This window comes from Lotus japonicus, chromosome 3 (assembly GCF_012489685.1).
Source record: "Lotus japonicus ecotype B-129 chromosome 3, LjGifu_v1.2".
Lineage (NCBI taxonomy): Eukaryota > Viridiplantae > Streptophyta > Magnoliopsida > Fabales > Fabaceae > Lotus > Lotus japonicus.
The window spans coordinates 95,066,852-95,082,722 of NC_080043.1; the positions used below are offsets into that span (position 1 = coordinate 95,066,852).

General features: G+C 35.3%; 1 protein-coding gene across 3 annotated transcripts; it reads right to left on the minus strand.

The window, feature by feature from the left end:
• Positions 1 to 5,410: 5,410 nt before the first annotated feature.
• On the minus strand, positions 5,411 to 15,130 carry LOC130747734 (uncharacterized). 3 transcript variants are annotated; one of them, XM_057600750.1, is made up of 7 exons: positions 14,896 to 15,130; positions 10,936 to 11,041; positions 7,581 to 10,490; positions 7,182 to 7,424; positions 6,897 to 7,055; positions 6,460 to 6,615; positions 5,411 to 6,024 (listed from the first exon to the last, which is right to left on the minus strand). In XM_057600750.1, the coding sequence occupies exons 2-7, from the start codon at positions 11,020 to 11,022 to the stop codon at positions 5,776 to 5,778; spliced, it is 3,804 nt and encodes a 1,267-aa protein (XP_057456733.1). In that variant the 5' UTR covers positions 11,023 to 11,041; positions 14,896 to 15,130; the 3' UTR covers positions 5,411 to 5,775. The 3 variants fall into 3 exon arrangements, with proteins under 3 accessions (XP_057456733.1, XP_057456732.1, XP_057456734.1); XM_057600749.1 differs by lacking the exon at positions 14,896 to 15,130 and adding an exon at positions 12,616 to 12,903; XM_057600751.1 differs by lacking the exon at positions 14,896 to 15,130 and adding an exon at positions 12,605 to 12,902.
• Between the last annotated feature and the right edge of the window lie 741 nt (positions 15,131 to 15,871).

The window sequence follows — 15,871 nt, forward strand, 5'->3', positions numbered from 1 at the left end:
TCTGGGTGCTTGTAGTATATGGAGTAATATTTCGACATTCTTTGTGTGGCACTAAACAAGTATATTTCAACCAAAGGCAAAGGGTTTCGATAGCAAAAGAAGAAATGCAACAGTGTTGGAAGCAAAATGGAAGAAAGGAGATCTAGCAAGGCAGAAGCAGAACTGAAGATGGCGGTTACAAGAAATCAAAGGCTCTGATTAGGAAGTTATTTTCTATGTTTAAATCTTAACCATAGGATTATGTTAGCAGTTTTATTTCAAACATTATAAATAGTAGGTTGTAACTAAGAATAATTAGATTTCACACATTTAGGCTCCTAGACTCTGAAAGCCAACAAGTCAATCACAAAGACAAATGGCAATTAGGAGATCATGAGCATGATTGTGGTGTAATCTCATTTACTTTGCATTTCAATTCATACTATTTCATCTTTTCTTCTTTTTTCTCTTTTATTTTTCTTTACTTGTTTCAATTTCTTTACTTTATCCTGTTCTTCATGAAAAAAAAATCTGGAATTGACACTCAAACGTTTTCACCAAAGAACCCAAGAGGACTCGAATCCAGTCCCAGATTGATCCTTGGATTCTCTATTTGTTTTACCAAAATTTGGTGTAAACAAATTGGCACACCTGGTGGGACAAGTTTTGTGAAAATTATGTTTTTCAAAGTGTCAATCAATTTGGTCTTGAGTCTGTTGTGAACGTGCTCAAAGCGATACTTGGTTTTGATTTGTGGTTGAAATTCTACGTGCACCCGTGTTCACTTGCACTTGAATATACACAAATTTCATGATTTGATAAATGTTATATATTGTTAGTTTCAGACAATATTTTAGCCTTCAAATTGAGTTCTCATTGTGTCCAACATCGAAACTGGACATTGATCGTTATTTTACTCTTATTTGTTTTTGAGAAGTGGAGAACTTGAGAAAATGTTTAATGGCAAAATAACAGATGTTGCCATTTTTGAAAATTATGGGCAAGAAGAAAATCAAAATGGTCAAGAACATATACAGTTCGGCATATTGGGAATGACCATGCATTTGATTCAAAGTGGTTCAATGAATTTATTTCCTTCAAATTCAACCACTGATATTGATTTACAATCAATTAGGCAACTAATTGATGAGAGTAAGTACAATATGGTGAACATGTTGACACAACAAATGTCAATTATCTTTGATCCTCTCATTCAAAATATGAATCAAAATTCTCAACACTTGACTCGACAACTATGTCGAATTGCTGATGTTTTTGGGGCACCGCCTTTGAACCGAACGATCCAGCAAGTTGTTGATTATGGTCAAAATGTTCATCAAAACTTGACTCAAAATGAAATTCAGAATTTGGGTCGAAATGAACCTGATAACTTAGTCGAAAATCAGAATGTTGATAATCTCCAAGGAAGAATTTGTCAACACAATTTTGGGGATTTAGACTATTCGATTAAAAAGAACTTGGTTAACGATGAGTTCAGGGATATGGCTCAAAAGGTTAAACGAGTAGAGAAACTAAGGTTTGAGAAATACAAGCCTGAAAAAGATTGTAAAGGAGAAGAAAGTTCTTGCGTAAAAGTCACTCAAAATCCTGAAATTGGTCAAGATGGATTTGATCAATCTGATGATGAAGATAGTGATAGTGATGAAAATGAAGTAAATATGGCTGAATTTAAGGTGATGCCTCCCTATACTTCTCATATTTTAAAGCCTTTTGGCCATAAAGGTGGGAATAAGAGAAAAATTTCTGCAAAATCATTTAAAAAGTTGAAGACTAAAAATGATTATCAGAAGATGATGGTTAAAAGAGGCCAAGATTGGCCAAGAACTTCAAACCCAAAAGGGATTGGCTAAAGTACAAATACTTTAGTTCGAATTTCGGTCTATATGACCGAAAATAAAATCGGCTTTCGCAGCCGTAAAAGAGTTGGTTTTCGAGACCACATGATAAATGTCGGAATATTAATTTGCCCAGCATATGGTTTTAGCATTCGAAATAATGCTTCTGCCAAATTGATGATTCGAGAACAGTATGTCAAGAGGCTCTAAATTGTTAAGATCGAAGGGATTAAGTGAGTTGGTCGAAAAAAAAAAAAAAAATTGAAGAATGGCATGTAGCTTTATCATCTTTGGCTTCGACCTGAATATACATGGTTGAAAATTCTAATGTCATTGGCAAAGTAGTAAACCAAGTCGAAGGTGATGTTGATGATTGGTTCAAAAACTTGGTTTTTGATATTGGATTCTAATGACATATATGTAGAAATTGCTTCATAGATGCCAGATATGAAAAATGGTATCAATCTTGGCAATTGAAAGGTAAATAAACCCAAGTAAGCGACCAATAGATCTGAATAGATTTAAAAATATGGTTGCTGGTTTCGATCCACATATATCTTGATTGGTAAACTTGGTCGAAATTTTTATGGTCATTGACTAAGTGAAATTCATTTTGTCGACCAAGTAATATGGTGAGGTTTAGTCTACTATTTCGACCAGAACTGGGAAGAATGTTGAGTCCCTATAAAAAAAAAAATGTGGCTGAAATCCTCATATGCTTTCCCCAAGGAATTGGCCAAGTTATTTAACAAAGCCATACAATGTTTAGATAATTTTGGTGGCATAATTCAAAATGTTATTCCTCTCACTTCCTTCGAGAAACAACATTTTGGGGGGCCTCTGTTTACACCAAAATTCTCAGGTTTAGAAATTAATTATTGAGATATGGTGCACATAGATACATGTTATGTTTTAGTGTAGTTTCTATCTTACTGCTAAATTATTGTCAAATACATACATGTCGAATGTTATAGCTTGCTGGGTCGAAATTTATACTCATTATTGGTCAAATTCTCATGCCAAATTGATAAGCCAATAAACCAAAGACAATTTAAGTTTCATGTTGCCTGTGAAGTTAAGATATGTTCGATCATTAATCTTGGAATTATATAGTGACTTTGTTTATATTTCCCAAGGTCGAAATAGTGGCATCATGATTCAAAGACAATGTTATATAATATTCGACCTTTAATATATATTGTGAACTTAAGTCTGGGTGCTTGTAGTATATGGAGTAATATTTCGACATTCTTTGTGTGGCACTAAACAAGTATATTTCGACCAAAGGCAAAGGGTTTCGATAGCAAAAGAAGAAATGCAACAGTGTTGGAAGCAAAATGGAAGAAAGGAGATCTAGCAAGGCAGAAGCAGAACTGAAGATGGCGGTTACAAGAAATCAAAGGCTCTGATTAGGAAGTTATTTTCTATGTTTAAATCTTAACCATAGGATTATGTTAGCAGTTTTATTTCAAACATTATAAATAGTAGGTTGTAACTAAGAATAATTAGATTTCACACATTTAGGCTCCTAGACTCTGAAAGCCAACAAGTCAATCACAAAGACAAATGGCAATTAGGAGATCATGAGCATGATTGTGGTGTAATCTCATTTACTTTGCATTTCAATTCATACTATTTCATCTTTTCTTCTTTTTTCTCTTTTATTTTTCTTTACTTGTTTCAATTTCTTTACTTTATCCTGTTCTTCATGAAAAAAAAATCTGGAATTGACACTCAAACGTTTTCACCAAAGAACCCAAGAGGACTCGAATCCAGTCCCAGATTGATCCTTGGATTCTCTATTTGTTTTACCAAAATTTGATGTAATGGTGTAAACACCAGTAAACCCAGAAAGCTAAAGAGTACGAAAGTTTCCCAACATTCATCCATTACTCAAGCATTGAAAAAAACGGATTCATTGCGGTGTCCTTCAGAGGTGGTGATGGTGGCGGCGTGGCCATGGCAGCCATACGCAGGGATGGCACTGTGTCATGCTAATGAGTAGAAACAAATGGATCTGGTGCCTTTCTGGTTTATAAAAAAAAAAAAAATTAACAGCATAGAAGGAAAAGGAGAAGTTGAGAGAATCGATTTTTGGGTCACTGAGCAAGGAATTTTGTGGCTAGGTCAGATTCATTTTCTGGGTTTATTGCCATGGAAACAGTGAGAGAAAAAGGAGAAGAATGGAAAGTAAAAAAGAAAAGTGAGTATTTTTGTAATTTGAGGTCAAACAGTAAGTGCACCACCGTGCCTCGGTTAGAAAATGAGGCACGGTAGACACAGCCCGGGTACCCCTGTTCAAAACATACTGATTTCTTACTATTTAGATTAATCTTTATTTTCTAACTGATAGTAAGGGTGTTGCTAACAGTCTGACACTCAATTAAACATCATAATATACTAGTTTAAAGAAGGTCAAGTTTACGTATGATGAAATTATGTTAACCTCACTTATAAGCTAAATAAAGTGATAAAATAAAATCGTGATAGTAAAAGGTAAAGGTACAAACAAATATTGAATATTGAATCATTAGTTTAGTCAATCAATAGTACTAAAATTAGATGTTACAGAAAAAAGAGGAAAAATACTTGGTGCATATGCTTAATCTCTGGTCTCCTTCCGCTCCATGCGGCCAGAGCACAAGAATCCTTTATTTTAGTGTGACCTATAAATAAATCTTCTATTTTAGCCAAGTTTTACTCTATAAAAGGATTGTTTGCTATAGTGGAAAACTGGAAATGTCGTTAATTTTCCTCAATGAGAGCCGTATTTTTCCTTTGTGATTTTATTTTCTCTGTTTTTTGGGGCTTCTTTTGAATTAATATATTTCGACCCTTTCCGATGAAGCAAAAAAAATTAAAAAATCCAAGAGTCTAGAATTTTTATCCTTGTCCAGAGTACTCACAAATACTCATAATGGTGTCACATACCATTTCTTCTAGATTTTCCAAATAAACTAAACATTCAGGTGGTTCGGATTCCTACCAATGAAGATAATTGGCTTTAATGCCATTAATTTCTTGTCGTTCCACTCGAAACCAAAGCTAGCTGGGAGCTAACGATATGTGCTCTCAATTAGCTGATCGAGAAAAGTCGGATGTCCACAATACCCGTCAGCGAGGACCTTGCACACTGGATTGTAGGCAGCAGTAGCCGACCAGTAGGTCTTTTCTTTTGGGCATTCGGATTCGGAAGTTAGAGACTCAAGAGGTTATTTGCTCTTAGGTCTTTTCTTTTGGGCATTCGGATTCGGAAGTTAGAGACTCAAGAGGTTATTTGCTCTTATGGTAAGGCAGTAGCAAGAAGCCTCCATCCATAGGGGCTTAAATGCTACTCCTATGACTACTCAATCGATTAGCATAAACTAATGGAAGATGATTTTATCCGGTAAACCGGTTGACAACAAATATAAAAGCTAAGAGTCAATTGGGTGGTTTGGGGCTTCTTCTTGGTAATGATTGAGTATATAAACCTATAGTAACTTTTTGAATATTGAGTATTATGCAAGCAAAATCCTCTTTTTTTTTTACGTTCAAAATAATTCTCTTGTTTAAATATTATACACAGTAGGGAGGAGACACAGAATATACACTCTAGACAATGGTTCAGCTGTTTAGGTACAAGTTTTCAAGCAACCCATGTCCTCCACACCAAAACACCAATAGAGAAGACAAATTTGCTCCAATGCAAAAATAATTCCCACTCAAACAAAAACCCAAACTCAAATTAAACATTAATCAACCCCCATTTCTTTACACAGGCAAGGGAAAGGAATGAAAACAAGTTCCCCGACCAACCTGAGGACTGGAACTTGAAAGCATGGAAAAGAAAGCTTTCAAATCTGATATATATCAATATAGTGAACAAGAAAGGGTATAAAAACAAAATAGAAAAACCAAACATGATGAATAACAAAACCAAAAAATCATGCTGCTGATACTAGTAACGCTTCCCAAGAATGATGCCAAAGATAATGGACACAAGAGCTACTCCCAATATGAACTTGAAATTTATGACAGGGGAAGCTTGGCTAGTTTGAACATGAGTCTCTGATGATGATGATGGTGTTGGAGCAGTTGTTGCTTCTGACTTTTTCTTGCTTTTCCTTTTTGATGGAGATGAGATGCTTGATCCAATGTCCCTGGATTTGACTTCCAACCCATCTTTTTGGTCAACACCCACCTCACCCTGGATGGAACACCATTAGAATATAGAAAGAAACGTGACAATTTGCTAACAGATTAGAATAGTCCTGAACTTTTCAATTAGTGATACTTTTTTCTCTTGTCACCTTTTAAATTATACTTTGACAAAGTAAAAAACCTAGTTTGAAGAGTTCAAATGTTAACATTCTCCGATCATACTTATACTGCACAAAAGTAACCAATATTTTCCAAACATCACCCAAAAGTCTCCCCAATTCCCATAAAAAAAGAACCATATACATAAAAGTCAACATACATGTTACTTGGGAAATTGAAATGGATAAAAATCTTTGCATTTTTTGGTATTATTGCAAGGAAGTGATTTCAGGGCAAGGAGGAACTTCAACACGATGTGCAAAGGATTGCGATATTCTATACACAAACATGCATGGTTGGGAATTTTCGGGAGGAGCATTACCTTAACTGACAATTTATCACTAGTCAGTTGCAATTTCTGCTCTAAGTCTGTTACTTGTTTCTGCAAAAGAGTGATTTCATTTTTCTTAATTTCAAGTTCTTCAAGAGAATTCTTCAAGGATGCTTCTAGTTCCAACTTCTGAGATTCTGCTACTTTCTGTTTATTTTGAAAGAAAAAGAAACAAAATCATTATCAGACAAATCACTTATATAAGTTAAATATTTATCTCAATCTCAGCATAGAGGTGCATGATTAGAGGATTAAGTTCAAATATCTGTTTTATTTAAAAATAAGTTACATGTGAGAATTATGAAAGAGAAAATCAATTTATTTGGGGCTGGATATCCAAAAAAACACTATGATAAAGGAAAAGCATCCAAACATGTCTTGCAACCTTGGAAAAATATACAACTTAAATAAGAAGTACATGGGCAGACCTGGTTAGCAATGGTAGCCTGGGAAAGTTGTAACTCTTTCTCAAGCTCTGCAACCTTTCCATTCAGCACATCTCTATCATTGATTTTTTGAGCATAGTCTTCCAATTTTGAACTTAATTCTATTTCTCTTTGAGAAGCAGCAACTTTAACATTTCCGACCTGAAAAATATCAGATTAATTAGCAAAGAGCTTCTTCAATGTAACAGTACAATTCAGACCTATAAAGTACTATGCTTCTGAACTTTGCAGTTATCTACAAATAATAGGCACTTCAGCTATATGCACCTCTTCATTTAATCTAGATTCAGATTTTATCAGTTGCTCTTCAATTTCCTTCAACCGGCTCTGCAATACAGATTTCTCAGAAATCTCAATTTTGAGGGTTTCGACCTCAGATCTAAGAGACTCTTCATTTTTCTGCTGTTCCTTCAACTTCTCTTCAAGGTCAAATATCAGAGACTGAAGTTCTTTCTTTAAATTCTGATTAGTCTCATTGAGCAAGTTCTTCTCTTCAGTTGCTGAAGATATCTGCAAGTTGATATCATTTCATTTAGATATCAATTCTCTATTTACCATGGTTTATACAAGATGGTTATTCCATAAAATTATACTGTCCTAAATAGCAATAGAACACAGAAGGAAAAATAAGGGGAAATCGGTATGTATAATTAGTATCTCATGTACCTGTGACTTTAATGTCTCTGCTTCTGCACTATGCTTTGCCACTAATTCTTCAATGGCATCCTTCGAGGTGAGTATTTCTTTAACTGTTTCATCCTTCTCGACAAGTGCTGCAGAGAGCTTCGACTGTAAATCGCTTAATTTGGATTCATAGATGGCTATTTCCTGATTAAGCTTTGTATTTTCCTCATTTAGTCCTGCAGTTTCTTTTTCATGGTGTAGTAACTTGTTTTGCAGTTCATCAACAACCGTTTCAAGATGCTTTAACTTTAGGAGACTCTCCTCCAGCCCAGATTTATGAGTTTCAGAAACTGCAACTGCTTCACGTGCCTGTTCTTCATGAAGCTTTATTTGGCCTTCAAGGGCATTCAACTTCTCATTCAAGTCTTTGGCTTCTGCTTCCTTCTCCGCATGCCTCTGCAACGCCTCCTGTAGTTGTGATTCTACTTCTAGGATGCGAGCTTCATTCGCGCTTAGCGTTTCAGAGGATCTCGATTGTAGATCATTTAATTCAGCCATAGTGTTCTTGTGAGACACCAGTTCTTGAGCAGTGGCTTCCTTCTCTGATACAACAAGGTTCAATGCTTCCTGAAGTTCATCAATCTTGGTTTTCAGTTGATTGTTTGTTTCAACCAATAACTCATTCTCAGCAAGAGACTGAGAACACTTTTCCTCAGCTTCTCTAATTTGCCTCTTAAAATCTTCATTTTCACTTTCCAAAGAAGCCACTTTGCTCAAACTCTCTTGAAGTTCATTCAACAAAGATGTGGACTTAACTTGTGTAAGATTTAAATCATCCCTCACTATCGCCAACAGGTTTTCTGCCTCAGCAAACTTCTCACTCAAACTGTTAGAAGCATCTTCGAACATTTTCTTTTCATCTGTCACTGCAGTAAAAGAATCTTCTAACTTCCTTTCCCTCTCATTAGCTTCTTGCAATGTGATTTCGAGGCTTGAGACTCGTGCTTGGGACGCCTCAAGTTCTGATGTCAAATAAGACACATTGTCAAGGCTTTTATTGGCATCTGCTTCTGAATCACTGCATCTCTTCTCTAGTGTGCTTATTTGTTGTTCAAGCTCCTGAATTCTGTATTGCTCAGTTTTAAGTAACAACTCCAACTCACTCACTTTTTTTCCAGCATCTTCCCATTTGGAATGAGAGCTCTGGACTAAATCTTCTAGTTCTAAGCTACGCTGATGGTTCATAGTCGATCGGTCTTCATGCTCAGCACATTTTTCATTGGCTATCTTCAGCTCCTGCTCCAATTGTGAACTGCGAGTAGATGATTGAGTCACATCAGATTCAAGTTGAATTACCTTTTCCATGTGCTCCTGAAGTTGTAGATTAAGAAGATTCTTCTCTTCCTCAGCCTCTTTCAATTTAGCATTGAGATGAGATATTTTATCAGAGAATTCAGTCACTTCTCTCTCAGCATCATTGATTTTCAATTGCACTAACTTCAGTTCTTGCTCAAGCTCGACATTCTTCTGCTCCGCTGCTATGGAGCGGGTTTCCAGCTCCCTCATTTGAGACTTTACCTCTTCTGCAACTGCATTTGAAGCCTGAACATGTTCCTCTAGCTCAAGACTCCTTTGATTAGCGGTAGCTGCAGCAGTTCCAGATTCATTATGGAGATCTTCCAAAGACTTAATCTTCTGCTCAAGCTCTGCATTGTTTGAAATTGCCTCAGATAAAAGAGAATCTGTTTTATGGAAACTCTCATCAGAGAGCTTTAGCTTTTCCTCTAAATCTGTGCACAACTCCTTAAACTGTTTCACATTACTGTTTAGATCTTCCACAGTGGCTTCAAGACTTTCTTTTTCCACCTTAATTTTAGTCAGTTCCTCTTGTACGATGAGAAACTGTGCTTCCTGACTCTTGAATGCAACTTCAATGGACTCCCTCGATTTTTCCTCCTCTTGCAACTTGAGCCTTGAAGTTTCCAAATCAGAATCTTTTTCCTGCAATTCTTCCTTTGTAGAGGCAAACAGATTTTGAAGTGCTGAGATGTCTTCCTTTAGCTGTGTTTCTGAAGTCTTTATCAGGTTCAATTCCTGTGTCAACTCATCCACTAAAGAGTCCCTTGAAGACAGTCTTGTCTCAACTTCCAATAGCTGAGATTTTGAAAGTTCCAACTCCTCTTTGATGGTAGAGAGTTCTGCTTCAGTAGTTTTAAGTGCTTCTTCAACCTTTTGATTTTCCGCAATCTTATCATAAACTCCCTTCAATTCTTCCTTCAACGAAGCCATCTCCTCTTCCACTCCACTTGCACTCAATTTTGCTTCTTCAAGTAGCTTCTCAAGTTCCAAGGCCTTCTTTCCCTCAGATTCAGCATGTGAACCACTTTGCTTGTGCAGCTCCTCAAACTTCTGTGCCTCATCTGCAGAAAGTTGCAATTCATGCTGCAACTCCTCGATCCTCTTCCTGGTGCTTTCAAGCTCAAGGTTTAAGTTATCGGATTCTTCCTTCACATGAAGAAGTTCCTTCTGCTTCACTTCTTGACTCTGCAGTGCCTCTTCAAGAGTGCTGAGCTGCAAATTATATTTACTCTCAGCTTCAATGATCTGCTCTTGCAATTTCTTGTGACTCAGTTCGAGCTCTTCGAATTTTTTTCCACTTTCCTCCAATTTGTCTTTTGTAACTGAGATCTCTCCCTTCAGCTGAGCATTTTCATGTTCAGAACTCTTCAAAGATTCTGCTAGTCTTTCTAGTTCAACCTCAAGTTCTCGTGTCTTCTCTTGCGCTTCTAGAAATTCTCTGCCTGGAGGATCCGAGCTTCTCTCAGTTTTGTGGGACTTGTCATCCAAGGGATTCTCTTCCTTCTCAACTTTAATGAATTCTCCTTCAAAGGCATTCTCTTCATCTTCTTTCTTTCCTTCAGTTATTACTTTCGGCGAGTCTCCATTCATTTCCTGAAATATATTATATATCATCAAAACAACAGAAAATATAATGTACACTGAAAATTATAGTTAGGACTAGACATTTATTGAAAACTGAAGAATGAGTAAGCAATGAAATATTCAAGCATTTTGGCTTTTGGCCAATTACTTTTTGTGAATCATCTATAAAGAGTACTTGCAAGCTTAAATATTAAGCTATTGTCTAACAGATTAACCATTCATAATTCAATCCCATTACCAAAAATGCACAATTAGTTGAGTATAACAAGAAATAGGTGTATACCATCCACATGGATTGCATAAAAATGCCCAGTTACAATTAAAAAGTCTACATATCAATGTGATAATAACTCAGAAAGATACACCATTGAGAAACTTTGGAAGAATCTTTTACTCAAAGTAGTTTATACAGTAAGCAACTTACAAAATAAAGAAATCAAGAAGACAATTATACCTTAATGCTATCATCATTATGAGCTGCTTCATCCTCAGCAACCTTTGTCACTGAAACTTCAGAAATGACTTTTGTCTCTTCTTCCATGTTCTCTTCCTCTAATTGACTGTTTTAGAAGAAACAAAGAAATATGAGGATTGTAATATAGGTATAGTTAGTGAGGATAGATTGGTTGTTGATGTGAAGGTACTTAATTTACTACCGCTTTAGATAATATATTAAATGAATGGAGAATCAAGAACATATATAAATTTGAGAGAAAAGAGCGAGGGAAGGGAAGGTTGGATTAAACCAGAATATCATCATCATCATCATCATCATCAATATTATTCTTATTAATATAACACAGTAGCATCAGATACAAATAAAAATAAAATGTTTCACGCCAAGAAAGGTTGCACTTCAAACTTACACAAGTGAAGTTTGTTGTCATGGAAAGTTAGAAGATTGGGTACTTAAAATTGTTATTGCCAGGTTTGAGTTTAAGAAGTGTGAGTGATCACAACATTACCAAATCGAGAATAAGGATCGTCTAATGTGAAAACTTAAACATGACGTACTCATGTTAAACATGACACATCTCTATTAAAGAAGTGTGACTATGAATATTTATTAGAAAAGAGACGGACACAAAGTTTCACATAACACTGTCACATGAGATGATCTTGTTCACAGAAAGCCTTAGAGACTAAGCTAGGTCAACATTTCCCTAGCTCTACAAAACAGTGAAACACACTCCCTTCTACAAGGAAGGTATTAAATCATTCCCCTATTTCTTGTCTCCGTTACAACTCCAATCCCATGATTTTATGGGATGTTTAATTGCCATTGCCGTATTTGAGCTCATCAGCATTTAATAAGCAAAAATGACTTTCCTCAAACTGCGCAGCACCTTAGGCCATGGTCGGCCAATATCAAGGTGACAATTTAGCTCAGTCAACTGGTATGAACAGATCACAATCCTAAAATCAGAGTCCCCAAAATATGAACATGAAATTAATTTTAAAATCAATGTAACTAGAAGCTGAGGGTCACTATATACTTGCAACAGAAACAAGAATCAAACCAGTGACTGACTTTGAGTGACACGGAAGAATATGATTAAAATTAGATAATAAAAACTTCAGGGTATTTTGGATCATCAACATTAATTAAAATGGTTCAGGGCATAAGAGTATCTGGCATAGGAGACAAAGCAAATCAAACCAAACTTTGTTTTTAATTTATCACAAAATCATATCAGTATATCATGTGATAATAAATGGGACACTGTACTTAGCCCTGGTGGATAACAACATTTGGAGAGAGGTATATAGTATTCTCTATCCCTACCATCACCAACAGACGAGATCAATAAATTAATATCTTGTACTAGAAAAAATAGTTACATGCCACCCATCTATCTCATCTGAGCAAAAAAGTTATTGATAGCTACCAAGTCTTGTTTCACCTACTACCTTAAAAACGTGCAGCGCACAAGGTTGACAATGACACCTCAAGGAAACGGGAAGGTAGAAATAATAACATATGGTTTTCATATATATGTATCACGAAGAGTATACTATAGACGAAAAATTCCATAAATTAAAAAAGGTAAAAAGTAATACATGGAAGCAATTAATATTAAATAGCTACATATTTAAAACAAGTATGCGTAATTAGTAATTACCATGAACATACATTAAGAATCTGTCCTGACTCCTGAACATGTTGTTTGAAAAAATTAGTATATTTGCTTAGATCTGGTTTGGTGGTATTTTGAAGGTGTCACGTGGAAGAAGCACGAGTATGTGGGTCCCTCTATTCTGTGTTACAGCTTGATCCTTCACATAAGACATTTCCATGCCCACCACCAAGATGCCTTTGCTTCCTGTTCTTTTCATTTCCTAGCTTTGGGCCTATTCCCCTAATACTTTTCTTCTTCTTTTTTCCCTTTCGGCTCCTAAAATCAATTCTACCACCTAATTTTCCATCATGCATCTAAAAAGTTGGTTACCTACACTTAGCTGCAAATTTTAGAAAATTATTTTAAAATCAATTTTGGAGAGAACCTACTATATATAAGTGGATCCAAACATGTTATTAGTGTATGTTTAGATAGTGCATAAAGTCCTATTTATATGTATTCAGATGGAAAATCCCACTTTTCTACACATAACGTGAAAAAAGCATTTTTCATCGGTTTATGTTGAGTGGAATCAAACTTACAAACAAACGCAGCCTAGTCATCATGGGACCCAATGATCTTACATTCAAAGATAAAAATGAATAAACCTAGAATCTGAAAGAATGAACATTATAATCGGTGACCTATGCCAGCGTGGGTCCAATTTTGATGTTTAGTGCCACTACACCTCCAGGCTCCACCAAACCTTTTCTTTCTCCTACAGCTAAATTTAATGAATATACAGAAAAGGTAAAGCGTGTAATCCAACCCATTTCATTAATGGCAAATAATCTGCCGTCTTTAAATTGTTGCTATTTAATTTGGATTTATATTTTACTTTTGAATTAGGAATTTTGGTCTGTATATTTTTTTAGAAAAATTAATATGTATTAGTAAAAATTGAATATTTTATTATCTTTCCAGTGAACAAAAAAAAAATGTATTTTTTATTCTATTTTTAATTACATTGGTAATGAATTATTATTTTTTTTTTTTGAAACTACATTGGTAATGAATTATTAAGGATATGTTTATTAGATTTTTGTGATTGGACATAGAAATCAAATCCTTTTTTATTTATAATAAAATTTTAATATTTCTTAAAATAGATTCCTTTGTTACAAATAGTCAAAATGTCTATTTTCCTCTTGTAATAAAAAAATAGTCAAAAAGTCAGACCTAGTAAAAGTAAAGGACATCTTGGTGTTTTAGCAAAAAAAGTAAGGGTAGTTGTGAACTTTTGAGAGTAAAAAATTCCAAACAACATGAAGCTAGGAGAGCGGAGATTCCTTTCAAAGCATCCTAAAATTAGTGAAATTACTTTTCTACCCTCTACCCTCTTTTTTTTGTTTTTGGGTTGCACCAATGTATCCCACGGCCGACAACCATGAGACTAATTTCATCGATGCAAATCACATTAAGTGAGTAGACATATTCAACAATTTCTCATCCATACACACCGTTTAGAGTTCAACTATATGTTTAAATTCCCCAGCTATCTACAAACTGTATTGAAATTTACTACTCTACCCTCTTACTTTGTTAAGCCGTATTAGAAGTACATGTAAAGGTCTTCATACAGTATTATACAGTATCCCATTAATTCAATTAAAAATTAAAAATGAAATCTAAACGGTTGGATATTGAAAAAAAGTCACCTAACGCCAAAAGCATAAACACAAGAATCAATTAAATGAAAAGCTAATTAGTTTGATTCTTTCTTTCTAATTTTATAGAAAGATTAGAACAGAAACAGCTAATACTTTTTATAAAGATGGATCTAATTTAGATCAAAATCAGGGCAAAGATTGTGATATTCAATTCTAAATAATCAGAAATCAATTAGCAGAGGAAAATCAATACTAGAAGATTGAAATGAAAGTTCAAGATGAAACAAATCTCAATCCATAACTACTGGTCAACAGCAATAAGAGAGTGATCGATGATCAGAGAAGAAAAAGCAAACAAACAAATGATCTCTGATCAGCGTGAACCATGCACGTACACAGCAGAAAGTGAAGAAAGAGCAATAAACATGAATCATAGATAGAGCAGAGCATCTTATACATGCAGAACAGATTCTGATTCCAGCAAATAACAACAATCAAGGATCAAATTGAACATGACATGAGAATCAAAACGCACAGAGCGATTTCAACATTGAATATCCAGCTGTTAATTAATTAAGTATTGAAAAAAAAAGGTAAAAATGAAAGCTCAGCTCTGATCGAAGCTTCTACATAGCCATAAGCAAGTGTAAAAGGGAAAGGAAGAGAGAGAGAGAGAAATCTTGCCTGAGAAAAAGTTGAATTGCTTTGATTTGGTTTGCTTGCAGTTGCAGAAAACGTTTGGTTGTGTTGTTGAGATTTTGAGAAAAATGGAATTGAGAAATCGGGGAATAGAGGAGTGAAGAATGAGAGAGAGAGAGAGAGAGTATATAAGTTAAGAAAGTTTAGAGAGAGAGAGAGGAGTGGGGAAGATGGTGGTGGGGCCAGTAACAGCCAATCCGGTAGTAAATGGGTCGGGAGTAACGCCGCTGGTTTGGATACTCACTGCCACCGCTTTTCCATTTCTATTCCTATTTATTTACCTCAGCCTAATCATTACATCATTTTGTAACTATTAGGGCATGTTCACTTTGGAAAAACATTTTCCGTTTTCATTTTCTGAAAATAATTTTTATTTTCAAAATTTAGAAAATATGTGTTATTTTGAGTTTTTGTTTTTTTTTCCATTATTGTTATTCTTGCCGCTAACATATTCACTGTCGTTGTCACTGCTGCCACCACCTTACTCGCCTCACCAACGGATGCGGTTTGATCGAGATTTGGTTATATGAGTTCATTTTTCTTAGGATCCTACTACTACATTTACAAAAACAATTATGTCGGTGCGGATGGTCTTGTTGATGATAGTCTTCGCAAAGTCAGGATATCAGATTCCCGCCTTGGGAAACGAAGGAATCTCTGTGAATATGGCACATAGAATTCGGTTCATTTTGGGCGAATCAATGTGCATTCGTGTTATGTGGGGCGAATGCAGTGCTTGGGATTCACGTTCGGTGGAGCGAATCTCACCCCCTTGCCACACAAGCCCGACGGAACAGATCTAATAATTCTTTGATTCCGGTTAGTAAGATAAGAGTTGAACTAAGAAATAGATTCTAAAAGCTAAAAAAGGGTATCCTGAGCAATTTCAATAATCGGGTTCATTGATATTCCTGATATAGTAGATGCTATCACACATACAATCATAGGAAAGCCCGCCCCC

Bases quoted from the DNA above. Each gene is read 5' to 3' on its own strand.
- LOC130747734 (XM_057600749.1), bottom strand. From the start codon at position 12,644: ATGTTCAGGAGTCAGGACAGATTCTTAAT. The intron at 11,042-12,615 runs GTATGTTCATGG...CTTCTAAAACAG, and splicing joins AGTCAGGACAGATTCTTAAT to TCAATTAGAGGAAGAGAACA. The intron at 6,616-6,896 runs GTCTGCCCATGT...CAAAATAAACAG, and splicing joins AGGCTACCATTGCTAACCAG to AAAGTAGCAGAATCTCAGAA.